This window comes from Trichoplusia ni, chromosome 27 (assembly GCF_003590095.1).
Source record: "Trichoplusia ni isolate ovarian cell line Hi5 chromosome 27, tn1, whole genome shotgun sequence".
In the NCBI taxonomy this organism is placed as follows: domain Eukaryota; kingdom Metazoa; phylum Arthropoda; class Insecta; order Lepidoptera; family Noctuidae; genus Trichoplusia; species Trichoplusia ni.
The window spans coordinates 1,672,666-1,690,009 of NC_039504.1; the positions used below are offsets into that span (position 1 = coordinate 1,672,666).

General features: G+C 36.3%; 2 protein-coding genes across 2 annotated transcripts; one reads left to right on the plus strand and one right to left on the minus strand.

The window, feature by feature from the left end:
• Positions 1-1,033: 1,033 nt before the first annotated feature.
• Positions 1,034-16,050, plus strand: LOC113505843 (structural maintenance of chromosomes protein 3). Its single transcript, XM_026888679.1, has 23 exons — positions 1,034-1,142; positions 1,256-1,370; positions 1,539-1,678; positions 1,941-2,099; positions 2,523-2,648; positions 2,931-3,098; positions 3,484-3,575; positions 3,852-4,005; positions 4,242-4,471; positions 4,836-5,045; positions 5,357-5,456; positions 5,564-5,710; positions 6,051-6,209; positions 6,500-6,658; positions 7,051-7,262; positions 7,685-7,847; positions 8,289-8,452; positions 8,963-9,170; positions 9,692-9,868; positions 10,436-10,572; positions 13,258-13,438; positions 14,211-14,393; positions 15,111-16,050. Exons 1-23 carry the CDS (start codon positions 1,128-1,130, stop codon positions 15,321-15,323), a joined length of 3,612 nt encoding a protein of 1,203 aa, XP_026744480.1. The 5' UTR covers positions 1,034-1,127; the 3' UTR covers positions 15,324-16,050.
• Positions 10,581-12,974, minus strand: LOC113505844 (lipase 3-like). Its single transcript, XM_026888680.1, has one exon. It carries the CDS (start codon positions 12,550-12,552, stop codon positions 11,290-11,292), a length of 1,263 nt encoding a protein of 420 aa, XP_026744481.1. The 5' UTR covers positions 12,553-12,974; the 3' UTR covers positions 10,581-11,289.
• Positions 16,051-17,344: the final 1,294 nt, after the last annotated feature.

The window sequence follows — 17,344 nt, forward strand, 5'->3', positions numbered from 1 at the left end:
TATAAAGCTGAAGGGTTTGTTTGTTTGTTTGAACGCGCTAATCTCAGGAACTACTGGTCCAAATTGAAAAATTATTTTTGTGTTGAATAGACCATTCGTCGAGGAAGGCTTTAGGCTACCATCACGCTGCGACTAATAGGAGCTAAGATATAATGGAAAATTTGAAAAAAAAACCGAGCAGGTATACCTAAATCATAACTTATATCTTCTACCCACGGGGACGAAGTCGCGGGAAACAGCTAGTAGTTCATATCTGCCGACTACAAAACATCACGCTGGTAAAAATTGAAGTACCTATTGCTGACGGTTTCCGCTCAGGCACGGTGGAGAGATGATCTGCGCAGGATGGCTGGCAGGAGCTGGATGCGAGCAACCACAGACAAATCTCGATGGCGTGCAATTGGGGAGACCTATGACCAGTAGTGGATGAATATGGGCTGATGATGGTGATGATGATGAACTGATTTTACCGAACATGTCTAAGAACACTCGTTCATAATAAAATTCATCTTTTATCCACAACAAACTAAGTTCGATCAGTCCATTCAAGAGCTATGGTGCCACAGACAGATAGACAAACCCCTTTTTTTTCTTAAATTAGATGTAGATCAGTTGGGATTTTAAGACTGCATTATAATGCCATATCGCTGCGAATAATTAAGCTTATTGACATTGACTATTGGTCGTTTCGCAATCGGATCACGGAGAGACAATGTAAATAATTTTTTTTTTTATATATTCTACATCAATTAATATGGATGAATTCCTAAACACATTCCACCTGATCGAGTAAACAGGTATAGATGTATTTTTCCTCTTTTCTTAAATAATCCCATGTTACACCAACGTCAACGTCAATGCTTTCCGGAGACCGTTGCAGGTTTTCGTTGCTCTTATAAAACTTTAATCGTACATACTATTCCTTCTGAAGGCTATATCGCCTTCTATGACGTTGCAGTAACAAATGTGATAAAAAAATAAAGTATGTCGTGTATCCGAACGCTAACATACATATTTTGTTTAATCTGTGAACGGTATGAAACGTCAATTTTGGCATTTCGAAATGGCGGTCAACGTTTCACTACTGTAAACAATAATTAAAGTTATCGTATTAACGAACTATTAAAATGCATATTAAACAGGTAAAACTTCGAGTCTTATATGGCTTCTTTGTAACCAATTAATTACTTCCACGCTCCTGCGTGCAGAATCCCTTGTTTTACAAATGACGCTATGTGAATGCTTCTGTTTACAGGTGATAATCCAGGGTTTTAAGAGTTATCGGGAGCAAATTGTTGTGGAACCGTTCGACAAACGACATAATGTTGTGGTTGGACGTAACGGTTCCGGAAAAAGTAACTTTTTCCATGGTAAGAACTAACTTTTTTAATAACTACATAATAGGCTATATTACTTAAAAAAACTCCTTTGTTTTTGTCCAGAATTATGAATTCTGCTTTTAAATCCATGGTTAGATAATATAGACAGGTTCGTGCATCTTCCTTTACTCATGCTTATAATGCTTAAATCTATTTCAGCTATACAGTTTGTGTTGAGTGATGAGTTCTCTCATCTAAGACCTGAACAGCGTCTTGCTCTACTGCACGAAGGTACCGGTCCGAGAGTCATATCCGCTTTCGTCGAGATCATATTCGACAATTCTGACAACAGAATACCTGTAAGTACAAATTGTACACTACAATATTGTGTCATAGACTAAGTAAATCCAATAAACAATAAGGTCCTCTTTTAATTATTATCTTTATAACAGCTTACTTATGTTTCCAGAATCCCATCAATGATAGTAGACAAATATATTCTAAAACTTTAAGTTTGATTGATAAAATAATAAGATATATTTTTTAAGTTTTTGTAGTGTTCTATTAGGAACAGCAGATACAAGACTCTTTCATAACTTACACATGTATTCATATTTTCAGATTGAAAAAGATGAGATCTTCCTTCGGCGTGTCATTGGATCTAAGAAAGATCAGTTCTTCCTCAACAAGAAAGTGGTGCCTCGGTCAGAGGTACTGAATCTTCTTGAGAGTGCCGGTCTGTCTAACTCCAATCCTTACTATATTGTGAAGCAAGGAAAAGTAAGTAAAATGTTATTTGTTTTGTTCAACTATACAATTACTATTAATTTTAGATTTGCAAATTTAATTTTAAACTCAATTAATATGCAATTAGAAATCCAAGATTACTTTCAAGAGTTAGTAGAATGAGATGTAATTGATTTTGGTGTACTTATAATTGTTATAAATGCAACAGTATTGTTTGTTAGCTTCTATAGCAATATACTGTGTGCTAATTTTTCATATGGAATCAGAATCATCTGTGTTATTTTAAAATACTATTTGAACTAACTAACATCAGCCTTGAATAACTCTTGTTCATGCCATGCTTTTGTCATGTCCTGTTGTCATCTTCCTCCTGTTGTCTTGAACTGGCATACATATAAAAAACTAAAATCATTAAGTCATAATTATGTACACATTGTCATCTTCAATCTTTTACAGATTAATCAAATGGCCATAGCTCCAGATTCACACAGATTGAAGCTATTGAGAGAAGTGGCTGGTACCAGAGTGTATGATGAGCGCAGAGAAGAGTCTGTCACTATTCTGAAAGAGACAGTAGGGAAGGTAGGCTGGTTTTTATTTGTAATATTTATCTTATTTTATTGATAACAAACAGAAAACTTATTTTGTACTAATATAAGTATTTTTAATTCTAATACATTAGATTGCATGTACCTTTTTCATACCTAAACAGTATTATTTATTACCTTCAAATTGAAATTAAATATTTATTAAACTTTTTCCTCACTTACTTTACGTATTTTATGTCATCTCAATAAACACGAGACAATAAGAATGGACTCACACATAAAAGTGCAGAGTATTTAACAGACTTTTTTCACATAGGTCGAGAAAATCAACGAATTCTTGCAAACCATCGAGGAGCGTCTTAAGACGTTAGAGGAAGAGAAAGAAGAATTAAAAGAGTATCAGAAGTGGGACCGAGCGCGGCGCGTGCTAGAGTTCATCATACACGACACGGAGCACAGGGAGAACAAGAGGAAACTGGAAGAGGTATGACTTTATAATATGTTACTATGAAGTTATAAACAAAAATTCATATAGTATTGGGGTATGATGGGGGCTGACTTATTTTTTTAAAAAGATCCTGACTAAAAAATGAAGATTGAAGCTCTTCTAACAAGACATGCTCTAACAACATGTAAGCCACGCACTGTGATGTAGCCCTAGACCTAAGTAATTTATTGTTTTTCCATACATTTACACTATTTTGTTCATACACTATGTATAGTCACTGACGAAAAATGCCATTTAGTTTCAATTTCAAATGGGCGTCGCTTGATCATATTTGCTTACTGACTATAAAATTTGGCGTGACTGAAATCTTTCTGCTTAAAATTATGAATATTTAAAAAATCATGTATTTTTGTTTTTATAGTTGGAGAAAATGCGGTCTAACAGTGGCAAGGAGCAGCAACATTACGCCGACATGGTGAGAGAGGCACAGGAACATGTCAGGGAGGCCAACAGGTAATGTATCTAATGGACACAAACAATATTTGTGGAATTAGTTTGTCTCATTTAATACAATCTGACAAAGACCGTGGACCCAAAAATATAAAAAAAACTGTTTATTTTTTTACTCACTGGTATATCCTCAAAAGTTATCTTAAACTCGAATTAGCCCGCTGCTGTGCGAAATACTCTTCGTTTTTTCTTTGTTATTTTAATAGTCCTAAAGTCAAAGTACTAAACTACTATACAAAATCTATCAAAAACTGTATAAACAACATTTTTCTACTGTAGAAAACTCAAGGAAGCTCGTAAAGACGTGGCCGCGGCTCGTGAAGAGAAAGACATTCTGTCTACTGAACAGCAACAACTATTGAGGGAGAAGACCAAGCTGGAGCTGGGCATCAAGGACTTGTCTGATGATGTGGATGGAGACAACAAGTCAAAGGTACTTTGAAACTAAAATACTGAAAAAAGAATCAAATCAGGAATTAAGTTCTGCATGAAAGGCGCATTCTATGTGAAAAACTATGTCACTGTTTATAATTGTTAGCCATCCATCTGTACATTTTGTTAGGTTGTGTTGGTATTATAAATGTTTCTTACTGGTCTTACATGTTTGCAGTAAAAAATATATAACCATCCTTTACTAATTTTAAGCACTTCTTTAATGTTTTATATTAGGAAAGAGCTGAAGCAGAACTCGAGCGTCTAAGACAGCAGATAGCCGAAAAGGAGCGCGAGCTTGAAGAACTGAAACCCAAATACGAAGAGATGAAGGCGCGCGAGGAGGAGTGCACGCGAGCGCTCGCCCTCAACCAGCAGAAGCGCCAGGAACTGTACGCCAAGCAGGGCAGGGGGACACAGTTCACCTCCAAGCAGGACAGGGACCGCTGGATCGAGAAGGAACTCAAGTATGTATGACCGACGGTAGCAAATTCATTGCTTTTGTGATGATTATAAAGGAGAGATTTAATATACACTAGAGACAATACACATAAGATTAATATGATATTCCATAACTTTCAAACAACGCCATCTAGTCTTAAACTAAGCAAAGCTTGTAAAATAACGTGTAATATTTTTCAAAATTGTATCTGTTTGATTATGTCGATAGTAAGATCTTACTATAGACATTGTATCTCATTTGAACTCAGATAATATTTTTTGTATAATCCGAACTAAATTGTATGTTTTCACCTTCATTAACAATAAATGTAGTCCAAAGAGTATTTCTTTAATGAAAATTTAACCCAAATAATAATTTTCTAACTCCAGGTCTCTAAACAAACAAATAAAAGACAAGAAGGATCACGAGACGAAACTCCGTGACGACCTTCGCCGCGACGCGACCAAGCTGACGGAACTCGAGAAGAGAATAGAAGAGACCACGAAGGAGATGGAGAGACAGAGAGTGGCTATCGACGAACACAACAAGCAGTACTACGAGTGTAAGAAGAGGAAGGACCAGGAACAGAGTGCTAGGAAGTTAGTAGATTTGTCATATTACTTTGTATACTAAGTATTTGTTTGGGAAATATCAAGACTTATTTTTATACAGATTGTGGGCGCGTCAGTCCATTTTCAAATAGGAAATAGCTTGCTTATAGTACACAATTTTGATGGTAACATTTTCGGAACAAAGTGCGATTTTCTGATTAAGAGGAAAAAAAAAACAATTTTTTCCGATTATAAAAGACGGAAGAAGCAAATTGTTGAAATAATATTTTGTACGTTTTTGTTACTACACCAATATTTAGGGCAAGAAAATGTTTTACAATTTTGTTGATAATTTACAGTGAGTTATGGCGTAAAGAAACATCGCTTACACAAAACTTGTCGTCACTGAAAGAAGATTTGGCTAAAGCTGATCAAGCACTGCGTTCTATGGCTGGCAAGGTAATGTTTACTCGTATGACATTACTCATTCTTAAAAGATCCTAGAAAAGCGAAACATACGAATATCAACCATAAAGTATATTCTTTAAATCTAAATTCCTTTGCAGCCTATCTTGAACGGGAGGGACAGTGTTCGCAAAGTACTAGAAACATTCCAAGAGAGAGGAGGAGAATGGGCCAAAATAGCAACACAATACTACGGACCCGTGATCGAGAACTTCACGTGTGACAAAACTATTTACACTGCTGTTGAGGTAATTTTCATCTTTTACTTTTGTAAATATAAATGACTTTTTCAACTAGATCTCCAACTTCTAATCTCCGGCACTTAGCTAAGTTTCGTTCGCATACGGCTGTTAAATTGTCTAATTCTGAATATATAAATATTTTATTAACTTGTTTCGGAAGGCACGTAAAAATGATTATGCTGCGCCTGATCTCTCTCTGATCGGCTTTCCTACCCTTGGGATCGGACCCTTGATCTATATTACAATATGTCCCGCTCAGCTGCCTGGTGACTTACGATATTATCCATCGCGATCGCAAACGGTAAAGACATTATATATTGTGTGTATATACTGTATATTGTAACAGGTGACAGCAGGAAACAGGTTATTCCATCATATCGTAGAATCCGACACAGTGGGTACTAAGATCCTGAAGGAAATGAACAGACAGAGCTTGCCCGGAGAGGTCACCTTCATGCCGCTCAACCGACTGCAAGTCAGAGATATGGTGTACCCTACAGATAATGTGAGTGTTTTAGTTCATGTGAAATGAACCGTAATTCTAAAGTGATAAGGTTTATTTTTGCATGAACGTCGTCAACATGTAGCAAAGTGGGGTCCTTAATGATTTAAGGTATCGTTTTAGTTTGTGTTCAGTAGTTCCATAAAGTAACTAAATAGCTGCTGATTTTAATTGTCCAGTGTTTCAGAAATATCACTACACACAACGTTACTTGGTTTACTTTACTATTATGCCCTAAACCATCAGCTTAACAAACAATGGTCATACATTAATATCTACTTACTTTAACACAGAACGCCATAGCTATGGTTCAGAAACTGAAGTACGACCCAAAATACGCGAAGGCTATGAAGTACATCTTCGGGAAGACTCTCATCTGCAGGAACTTGGAGTGTGCCACCGAGCTCGGGAAACAGTTCCACCTGGACTGTGTCACGTTGGAGGGAGATCAGGTAACATAGCATTTTTATTTCACTTGGATAGAGTCATAAACCTTAGTTTGAGTTTGAGTTGTCTTAGTAAAATCCTACTAATATTATAAATGCTAAAGTTTGTATGTATGGGTGTATGGATGTTTGCTCCTCGTTCGCGGTTAAAACCATTGAATAGATCTAGACGATAGTTTCAGCCAGATTTTATGTTCATGTGGGATAATTTTCGATTTGGGCAACAGCTACAAGATAAAGTAAACTATTTAACATTTAAGTAAATGTCTTGGATACCTATTTTTTTCGTCTACCTAGGCATTAGCAACTAATTTTCCAATATTTTTTATTAGTAATTCTTATAGACAGATATTTCTTGAGTATAAAAAAGGTGCATTAACTGACCATAAATCCAACAGGTCTCATCCAAAGGATCTCTTACTGGTGGTTACTTCAACCAATCGCGGTCCCGTCTTGAAATGCAGAAGACTCGCTCCGAGCTCATGGAACAGATAACGACATTGGAACAAGAACTCAGTACGTTGCGGCAAGAGCTTAACAAAACTGAGACCAGCATCAACTCCATCGTGTCTGAAATGCAGAGAACTGAGACCAAGCAAGGGAAGGCTAAGTGAGTAGTAGTTTACTGTTTTTATGTTCAGAAAGCTATGTACTGTATAAAATAGTTGATGTAATTATCTGAGCAAATAGTTTGGAGGTTTTGTGTTTTACTGATAATTTGGACCTATTGAATTTGGGTGACAATGTCACCCAAATTCGAGAATTTAATTATTAAAAAAATCGTTGTGAAAATCGAATTATTAAATTTGAGTATAAATATTTTTACCTGTACCTTTGCGACTGCAGTTGTTCGTGAAATCTGAGTTATTTCAATATTTGAATTGGGTTTCTCGGTGTTTCGTTGTTTATCAAGACTACCGCTTGTGGAAAGAACGGATTTGATGATTAATTTTTTTATCATAATTTCTACCATCTGCACTATATTAAAGTAAAAAATATTCTCCGTTACTAATAAAAATACCCTCTTCCTAGGGATATATTCGACAAAGTGAAAGCCGACATACGTCTGATGAAGGAAGAGCTGGGCTCAATAGAAAGGTTCCGTGGCCCTAAGGAGCGGTCCCTGGCGCAGTGTCGCTCCAGCCTGGAGGCCATGCAGGCCACTAAGGAGGGACTCGAGTCTGAACTGCATCAGGTAAGATACTGTTAGAAAGATAGATTTTAGACATTGTAACCATTTAGTAAGTAAGTAATGAAAATTAAAAACTGTTACGAGTTGAAATTTTAATATGTGGCAAGACTGCATAAAAATAAGATTGGATTGATAGTTTACCCATGAGATATTCTTAACAAAAATTAAAGATTTTTAGCTGCCTGTTGACCGCTTTTGCGTGCGGATGTAATATCAATCTGCATTTTGATTCTGAATTTTACTCGATGATTTGCACAACGACTAAACAGTTGGCTGTGTTATGCAGTTTTCATCACTGCCAAGAGAAACGTAGATACAAATAGACATTCAAAAACATCACTTAGTAAGGTCTTAAATAACGTCAGTGTCTTAAATGTGCAGTTTTACTCACACCTAAGTTTCAAATAATCTGAATATCCACTCACTTCTAAATTACCCCATTAGGAGTTAATGGAGCAGCTATCGACCGCGGACCAGGGTAAGGTGGACGAGCTGAATGATGCCATCAGGCGGTTGACGCAAGAAAACAAGGAAGCCTTCAGTGCTAGGATGAATCTAGAAGCTACTAAGAACAAACTGGAAAATCTCTTGACTAACAACTTGATTCGGTGAGTTTTGATATCTATTGAAGAATCTTTTTTCGGTCAAGAATTCTTTAAAAGACTGCTCCTTTGGATTGAGCGGAAGAGGCAGTGTCAGACTTTTACTGGCTGTACCCCATGCATGTTACTTCCTTAGCACTTTTGTACTGTACCGCAATGTGTAGGGACTTGAGTTTGTATTTGTGTCACGCCAAAACTCATCTCGATTTACATTTATTGGTTTTACCAAGTAAAAGGCATGGTAGTAAAGTAATCGTTCCACATAAGACTAAAACACACATCGACTAAAAAAGTGTGCGTCGGAAGGTAGACAGAAGTGATAAATAAAAGTAATGTGAGAGAGGGGCTTGCGTACCACTACAGTATGACTGAGAGAGCCAGACAAAGTTGCATCGTAAAGCGTTACGTTACAATGATGTTTCGCTCCCAGAAGAAGTTATCTCTTCCATACAAATTTGAAATCAACAAGTTCTATTTCTAGTGATAAATTAATAAAAAAAAAATCTATATTAACAGACGTAAAGACGAGTTAGTGCAAGCTCTCCAAGAGATATCAGTAGAAGACCGCAAGCGTCGTCTAGCGAACAGCAAGGCCGACCTGTCCGCCACAGAGAAACGCATCAAACAGATCAACAAGGAGCTTGAAGAGGTCGAGAGGAAGGTGCAGGCCGCCGTCAAGAACGAAAAGGCTCTAAAACTTGAACTTGATAAGTGGAGGAATAAGGTTAGAAATTTAATCTGATGCTGAATGTCCGTCTTAGTGTGACTGCACGGATAGCCGAGTGGTTGAGGTCATCACGCCGAATCTACTGTGCACGACGTGTCTCGGGCTCGATCCCCGCGTAGGATAAGCATTTGTGTGATGCGCGAATGCTTGTCCTGAGTCCGGGTGTCATTGTCTTTGTGCATATGATTTTGATGTTTGTGAAACCCCGCGACATAAGTATAAAGTTTCTACTTTATACGTTATCAGTCATTCCAGTTCTACCATCCTTGAATTGAGCAAGAATTACGTTTTATTTTTTAATTATTAATTAATATTAGTTCCATGCCTTATTCATTTTAAATCTAATGTAATTAACTGCAAATCATATGGTGAAAGTTATGCTTCTTTTTTGTCGACGTTTTACATCTCATCAGCCCACTATGTAGAAATAGTATCTTTTGCAGCTGATTTTGATACCGAAACAGAAATGCGGAAAAAAGTCCTTTCAATAATTTAATCAAATAAAAATTCTTTAAAAGGAAAAAGAAGCTCAAGATAAAATGGAAGAGGACGCAAAAGGCTTGGAAAAAATGGCGTCTAAAGAGGTGTTATTACAAGAGAAGATTCAAGAATCTCTGGACAAAATAGCGGCGCTCGGTACATTACCGAATGCGCCAGAACTACACGCCAAGTATCAGAAGCTATCGCTCAAACAGGTAGGGTAGTCAGACTAATTACAAATTAATGTTATTACTAATACCACAGTTACTAATGGATTCAGGAACCATCCTTCCATTTATATCGTTCTGTAGAGAATAGCAGCCAGTTTCGTAAAAAACAATTTACTGCAACTCGCTATTTTGCTATGCATCAGAAACTAAGTCAAATATAGCATTCAAGGTCTTTGAAGTGTCTAATGGTTTTTTTTCCAAATTTTTATACACTCACTTTCTTGTTTGTTTGTGTTTCCGGTTGGATTTTTGTAACTCAATTTTGAGGCACTTCCCGATAAGCTAGCAGGCTGAAATTTTCAGGGTAGCTTCAAACCCGATGACAATGTAATTTGCAACAAAAAACGGCTGGACCGATTTTGATAAAATTTTAATGGAGTGACATTTAAAAACGTGGGCATTTAGATTTTTTGAATCTATTATTTATATTTACAATTAACGTAAAACCATTAAAAATCATAAAAGAATGCATGCAAAATTGTAATTTAATAATACCTTTGTTTACTTGAGTCAGTTTCGATATCATAATTAAATACCGTTCAATGTTTTTAGCTGTTCAAAGAGCTAGAGAAAGCTAACCAACATCTCAAGAAGTATAATCACGTGAACAAGAAGGCTTTGGACCAGTTCATCAGTTTCTCCGAACAAAAAGAGAAGTTGTATAAGAGGAAAGAAGAACTTGATATTGGGTAAATATACTATTTTTACATACTTTTATATAGTGGCTTCTTAGGTTTACGCGAATGTAAGACATTGAAATAGAAACTAATTTTTATAGCGGTTTAATTTTAGATTTTAGTTCCCGACGTTTCGTCACCATTGCAGGTATCACGGGCAGTGACCATGATACCTGATACGATCCGTAAAAGTAGTTTTATTTCAATACTTGTATATACTTCATATTATACAGCGTGGCGCTAAAATGGTGACATTAATGATGACACCATTGTATCTATAATATTTTGTGTCATAGATAATGTACTATACAAATTGCTTTATTATCTTATAACATGATAAAAATGTTACCATATGTTTTATTGTAACATACCACTTAAGAGGTAAAATGAAGTGAACAAAAAGAATGAAAGTTTTCACCCCCAAAGGATCATCTGATCACAATTTTGATTTTGATAAACACCGAACTTCTGAAGTATTCAAATAACAATTACATATTTACGTCGTGAGAGTGGAACATACGATTCATAAATAGATTTTTTTGCCGCTTAATTTTGTGTGAAACGCATTGTACGTACAAAATACAGTAAACATAAAGGTTACTTAAGAAGTTACTCAAACAAGCGATTAAGTATACAACGGTAAATAAAAATCAATGCATTTACAAAAATGAATTCACATTTACAAATATGGTAGGGATAGATAACAATGAACCAACAAATAACGTTGTCTTAATCAAGAGGCTTTATGCTACTGTCATTAGATTCTTTTGTCTTCATACCTCTAGATTTCACATCCAAGTAATGAATACTTTCAGATATTTCAATATGTTCGATAATCTTATCATAAACAACTTCTTTCGCTTCTTCAGCATAAACATAGTCTATATGAGTGAAGTCAGAGAGGTTAGTTTCATCGTACACGTTTGGTAGATGATGCATCAATATGTTGACGTCGGCCGGAGCAGACAACCAATCCCTGTTCCCATGAAATAACACGACTGGCACAACAACATTAGTCAAATTGTAATCTGGTGGATTATTCTGTCCATATACTTCGAAATTTCTAGAAGTACCAAAATCGTACCGACAAAATCGTTTCGATTCCACTAGTTGGCCGTAATGCACGAACTGATACGTCGATGCCCCGGTAGGGTAGTGTCCTAATATAATTGCCAAAAAAGTCGGACTTACTTTGGTTTCATGCCCAGATAAAGAGTGCAATATATTGTCACATCTTGTTGGTATCACAGTGCACACAAAGGATGACATTTTGTTAAACATGTCTAAACCAGAGGTATAAGTATTGAAGTCCTTCAACGCATATGCTAAAACATTGTAAGCAGGTGAGAACATTTTCACCAACGGGCTTTTCACGTTTCCCATCCAGGCCACGGGCGCGAGCGAGAACATCATTCTTATATAATTATTATATTGCGGTCTCATAGCACACAGCACGTAGCCGCTCGTAGTTCCTTGCGAATGTCCCACGTAGTACATGGAGTGTTGTCTGGTCGTTTCCAAGATGTAAGAGATCATCGCAGGTAAATCGTATAAAGCGATCTCTTCCCATGTGAACTCCCAGAAGCGAGACATGGTGGTGTTCATGGAGACGTGCTTGTTGGCGTGTTGGTTCCCGCGCGCGTTGCCCATCCACACGTCGTAGCCCTGCTCGGCCAGCACGTAGGCCAGCGCCTTGCCCGGGCCCAGCAGCACCCAGCTGTCCGAGCTCTCCAGGATGCCGTGCATTAGGAACACGATCGGCCCTCGGTTGGGGATTCTATGAAAATTTATTATGTACCCATCGATCGTATGCACCTGATGCTCTTCAAGCGGGTATTTATATTTAGCCGCCAATTGACTTATGTTCAGTCTTCCATCTTCAGCCGCGTACCTGCTGGCTGTTTCGTCTAAGGCGCCTTTTATAAATGACCACAAACCCCCTTGAACGGTCCTAACCAAAACAACTAGCGACAGCAGAATATAAATATTCATTTTAATAGTTTGCGCCGAGTGTAACACGTCTGCAAACGAAATAAATAGTTCTCCTATATATATGCATATTACTAAAACCCATGCTGTTCAACTTCACCCCATTGTTAATGGCCAATAGGTAATCTTGACACACATTTATTTGGATTTTTAGCACATGTCATCAGTGTTAATGAACTATTCGAATTAGTGTGAGGAGTAATCTACAAGTTATACTATTCCTTAATATTTATACTACTGAGAAAACTGTTATCAATTTATTTGATGTGATTAAATGGTTGCGTTAGGGATTCGATACGCTTACCTGAAACATGGATTTGTTTTTGCTCAAGGAAATTATGCGGAAATCGGTGGAACAATGATTCTTTTTTTGTTATGTAGCCATTGGTATAGCCATTATTTAATAAAATTAAAATAAAAAAATCTTTTATTAAAATATAATAGACCAATTGAATACCACTTTTTGAAAGTCAAATTCGACGTTGAAAAGCACCCTGCTCGCCCACCCGTCACCGCTCCATAATGTTCTAGCTGTGAATTTCGACAACGGCACAAGAGCACAGCAATATTTTTTAAATTATATTTTGTTTTGTGATGGATAAGTAATACAGTTTGTAATTAAGCTGATAAACCACGTAATACACGACACTAAGTAAACTAGAAATGTATTTAGTTGTGTATTTAACGAATTTTATTCCTATTTTACAGTGGCGAAAAGATCCGTGAGCTGATTGAGACATTGGAACACAGAAAGCTAGAAGCCATACAGTTTACGTTCAAGCAAGTATGCAAGAACTTCACCGAGGTGTTTAAGAAACTCGTGCCTCAAGGACGAGGCAGTCTTATCATGCGAGTCGCGACGGAAGATGGACAGGAACCCACTACAGAAGTAAGTTACAATTGACTGCTTAAATAGTATAGAATGTGTCGCTGGTTCGACACTCGCATAGGACAGGTGTTTGTGTGTTCCAAGTGTGAGAGCAGTTTGTAGTTACTTAGACACGTACCATTAATAACTTAGAGTAGAAGAGCTTTTGTTTTTTATGGCCTAAAAGTTGACTTCATCATTACCTTTCAAGGTGAAAACCAAAAATATTACGTCTTATTGGCAGGTAAAATTGAGTACAGTTTCATCTGCCATTTAACCTGCCTGGTTAGAAGTTATTGTATTATACTAAATTGATTTAACGCCAATCATCCTTAATTGTGCTTGACGTATAAGTTTGTATTTGACGTATTTCTATGGTACCTTGTTGCTAACAAGTTCATTATTTGGTTTCGTAATTTACATATAAGCATGGTTGCGCTTAACTAACGCGTGCGTCAAATAATACATTTATTGGATAATGTTAAATTTTACGAAGCTTAAATGTTATTGTTACATTATAATTTTCTTTATTTTTGTCGATAAAAGTATTTTTTTCGAGTTGAATGTCTTGAGACTCCAAAGGATACGTTGACAACAACCAATATTGGCATGACGATTTATGTATGACGGTGTTAACGTTTCCCAAACATCTAAGTTTACATAACACGGCTAAGCATTTAGAAACTAAATCAGTGAAGTGGTCTCTACCACTTCACTGATTTAGTTTCTAAATCTAAAATAAATTTTTACCAACATAGTGAAGCATATATTTATTTTATCTTTCTCTTTTCAGCGTGCAAAAGCGGATCCGTTTACCGGCGTGGGTATCAAGGTGTCGTTTACCGGCGGTGAAGGCGATATGAGAGAAATGAACCAACTCTCCGGTGGACAGAAGTCTCTCGTCGCTTTAGCACTCATCTTCGCCATACAGAAGTGTGATCCTGCACCCTTCTACTTGTTTGACGAAATCGATCAGGTTAGAGAGGACTTCTTGTCATCTTACTTTTGTTTTAAAGTACTGTGGTCGCATCGAAGTCATGCCTTATATCAGTTGTAGAATTGAGACAGCGCCTCTCTTCCACGCCTTCTAAGAGAGAAAATCTAAATTTTACTTAAAGATTATGGTGGCAGTACTAATATAAAGTACCTATTGCTATTGTTTTTGTAAAGAAAAATACTCGTTTTTTTATTTAAGATAACAATCGTTGTTATTCAACAATTTGCCACTTGATTCGCCTTCCCACGATTTTAGGGTCCCACTGAAAGAAATGTCATATTTATAATATTTATTCTGGCTACCAACGCATTCCAAAGGCTTTTTCTTGTGATTGAGCATGTCTTCCTATAGATTTCCATTTATGTCTTTCTGGTGCACATAGCTACTTAACTATTTACCTGCTCCGTAAATAACAAATTTTGAACAGACTAATTAATCAAAACCATATCCTCGAGCAAATGTCATGAGCCAACTTTTCTCTAGTAGACCAATATGGAAACTGCTACTCATCATCATTCCCCTGTCCTTATCCCAATTCTTTTATTTGGAGAAGGCGCAACATATTTTCTTCTTCCATACCTTTCTATCGGACGTCATCTGACAAGAAACATTCTTTGCAGCCATATTGTCTTTACATAATCCATCCATCGTTTCTGTGGCGACAAAACTCCTACTAATTTTAAAATAAATCCCCAGGCTCTAGACGCTCAGCATCGTAAAGCGATAGCCAACATGATCCACGAGTTGTCGACGTCCGCGCAGTTCATCACGACGACGTTCCGTCCCGAGTTGCTGGAGCACGCTCACAAGTTCTACGGCGTCAAGTTCCGGAACAAAGTGTCGCACGTCGAGTGTGTCACGCAGGAAGAGGCCAGAGACTTCGTCGAAGACAGTGCTACACACGCCTAGACATAACTATTGGATACTTTCAACGGCTGCCTTCCAATTGGCTATTGAATTCTCTCTGAAGGATAAGTCGACTGGTCTCATAGATTTGTCTCTCAAACCGATTGCCTCTCAATCTCGAGATCCTTACAGATAAGAAAAAGGGCTAAAGAGGGGGTTTAAGTCACTACGCACATTGTCAAATTCGTTGACTGGTAATTAAGTGACTTTGTTTTTAATATCGATGACGCTAAAAGTACAAAAGCGTTAAATCGTCAGCTGTTTTATATTGATTTAATTTTTGTTATAATTCTTAGAAATTATAGTTATATCTGGACATTAGCAGGAATACGTTTAGCAATGTTCATTACCAAGATTAATTTGGATTTCCGTGACTTTGTTTTGTAAAACCTAGCAGGACTATAGATTTACTTTATTTAATTCCAAATTATAGTTTGGACATATTACTAAATTAAATAACTCCGATAGTATTTTATTTCCATGTCTATAAATTTGTTGACATTAATTTCGTATTAGGCTAAGTAATATTAAATTTGTAAACATCAGATAACGTTTGATAATATAATATTTTTGTACCGGTATGAGAGATGTCAATGCAATGTGAATTAAATTCTCTGTCTTTCATTTGTTTTCGACATCACTGTCAACTGTTATTTTGATGTTTTCTAATGTTTGATGATGAGCGGTGTTAAGAATGTTTGATAAATATTATATAATTAGTATTAGACTCTTTTGGTGTTTTATTTCACCCAAACATAGAACTGAACTAAATCACAGTGTCTGATCAGGTATTTTCTCTATTGGTTTTACTACTCAAAAAACGTAAACAACCTTGGAGTGCAGATGAAGATTAAGATTTATTTATTTTTTACAAGGAGACACACCACGATTGCTTGCCCACTTGCAAGCGCCAATGGAGTATGGGATTGCTGATGATGGATCAAACTATTAGATAACTGAATTGCCTGAATCTGATTGATTGATTACATAAAAAAGTAAAAGAAACATTTATTCAAACAATTTTATTTAAAAAGGAGAATTTAATGAAACCATTAAATAATTAAGTACTTTTTTATTAATAACTCCATCGTTCAGCAGCTTGTGTCACGCGTATTGTCCGTTTGATAAAATATACTATTGCTTTTTGCTTTACACTAATTAAAAGTTCTGTAATATACGGGACAAAAGACATTAGTTTAATTATAATAGTTTATGTATATAAAAACTGTAGAAACAGAACAAAAAAAAATACAAAGGGAGGTTTTAAACTTTATAAAGAGTTTAATTAGGTATTAAGTAGCTTGATAAAAATTTATATTTTTGTCCTGTATATTACTGAACCGAATATCTATAATAATAATATACATTTTTATTTGTTCTTTATACAAGTAACTACATAGACTTGATATGTATAAGAAATCTATTGCAATCTACTTTACCTACTGAATTACGTACTGCAATATAAATGAGTACATTCTAACGTAACAATAATAATAAAAATGTTAATATTTGGCGATTTTAATTTGAAACACGCCATAATCTTACTTTACATATCCTAAAAATAATATCAAGTACCAATCAGTGAATTTTAATAACAGGTAGAGATACATTTTGGAATCGTTAACCTTTTTAAATAACTCCGTCCAACGGTGATACTCTCAATGACCACAGCAAATACTCTGACTGCACGGATAGACGAGTGGTTGAGGTCATCACGCCAAACCCACTTTGTCGCGGGTTCGATCCCCGCGTAGGACAAGCATTTGTGTGATCCACGAATGCTTGTTCTGAGTCTGGCTGTCTTTGAGCATGTGAGTTGTATGTTTGTGAAACCCCCCGCGACACAAGGATTAAATTCCTTAGTGCGGGAGTCGTTTTTTTTTTAATGCTCATTACATCTTTATTTCCATGATTTCTCATTTATATTGAGTCTTTCCAGTAAGTTAACGATTACAAAGATGACACTTAACCCGATAATTTACTACAATATGATTTTAATAAACGTATTTAGGAAGATGCTTGGT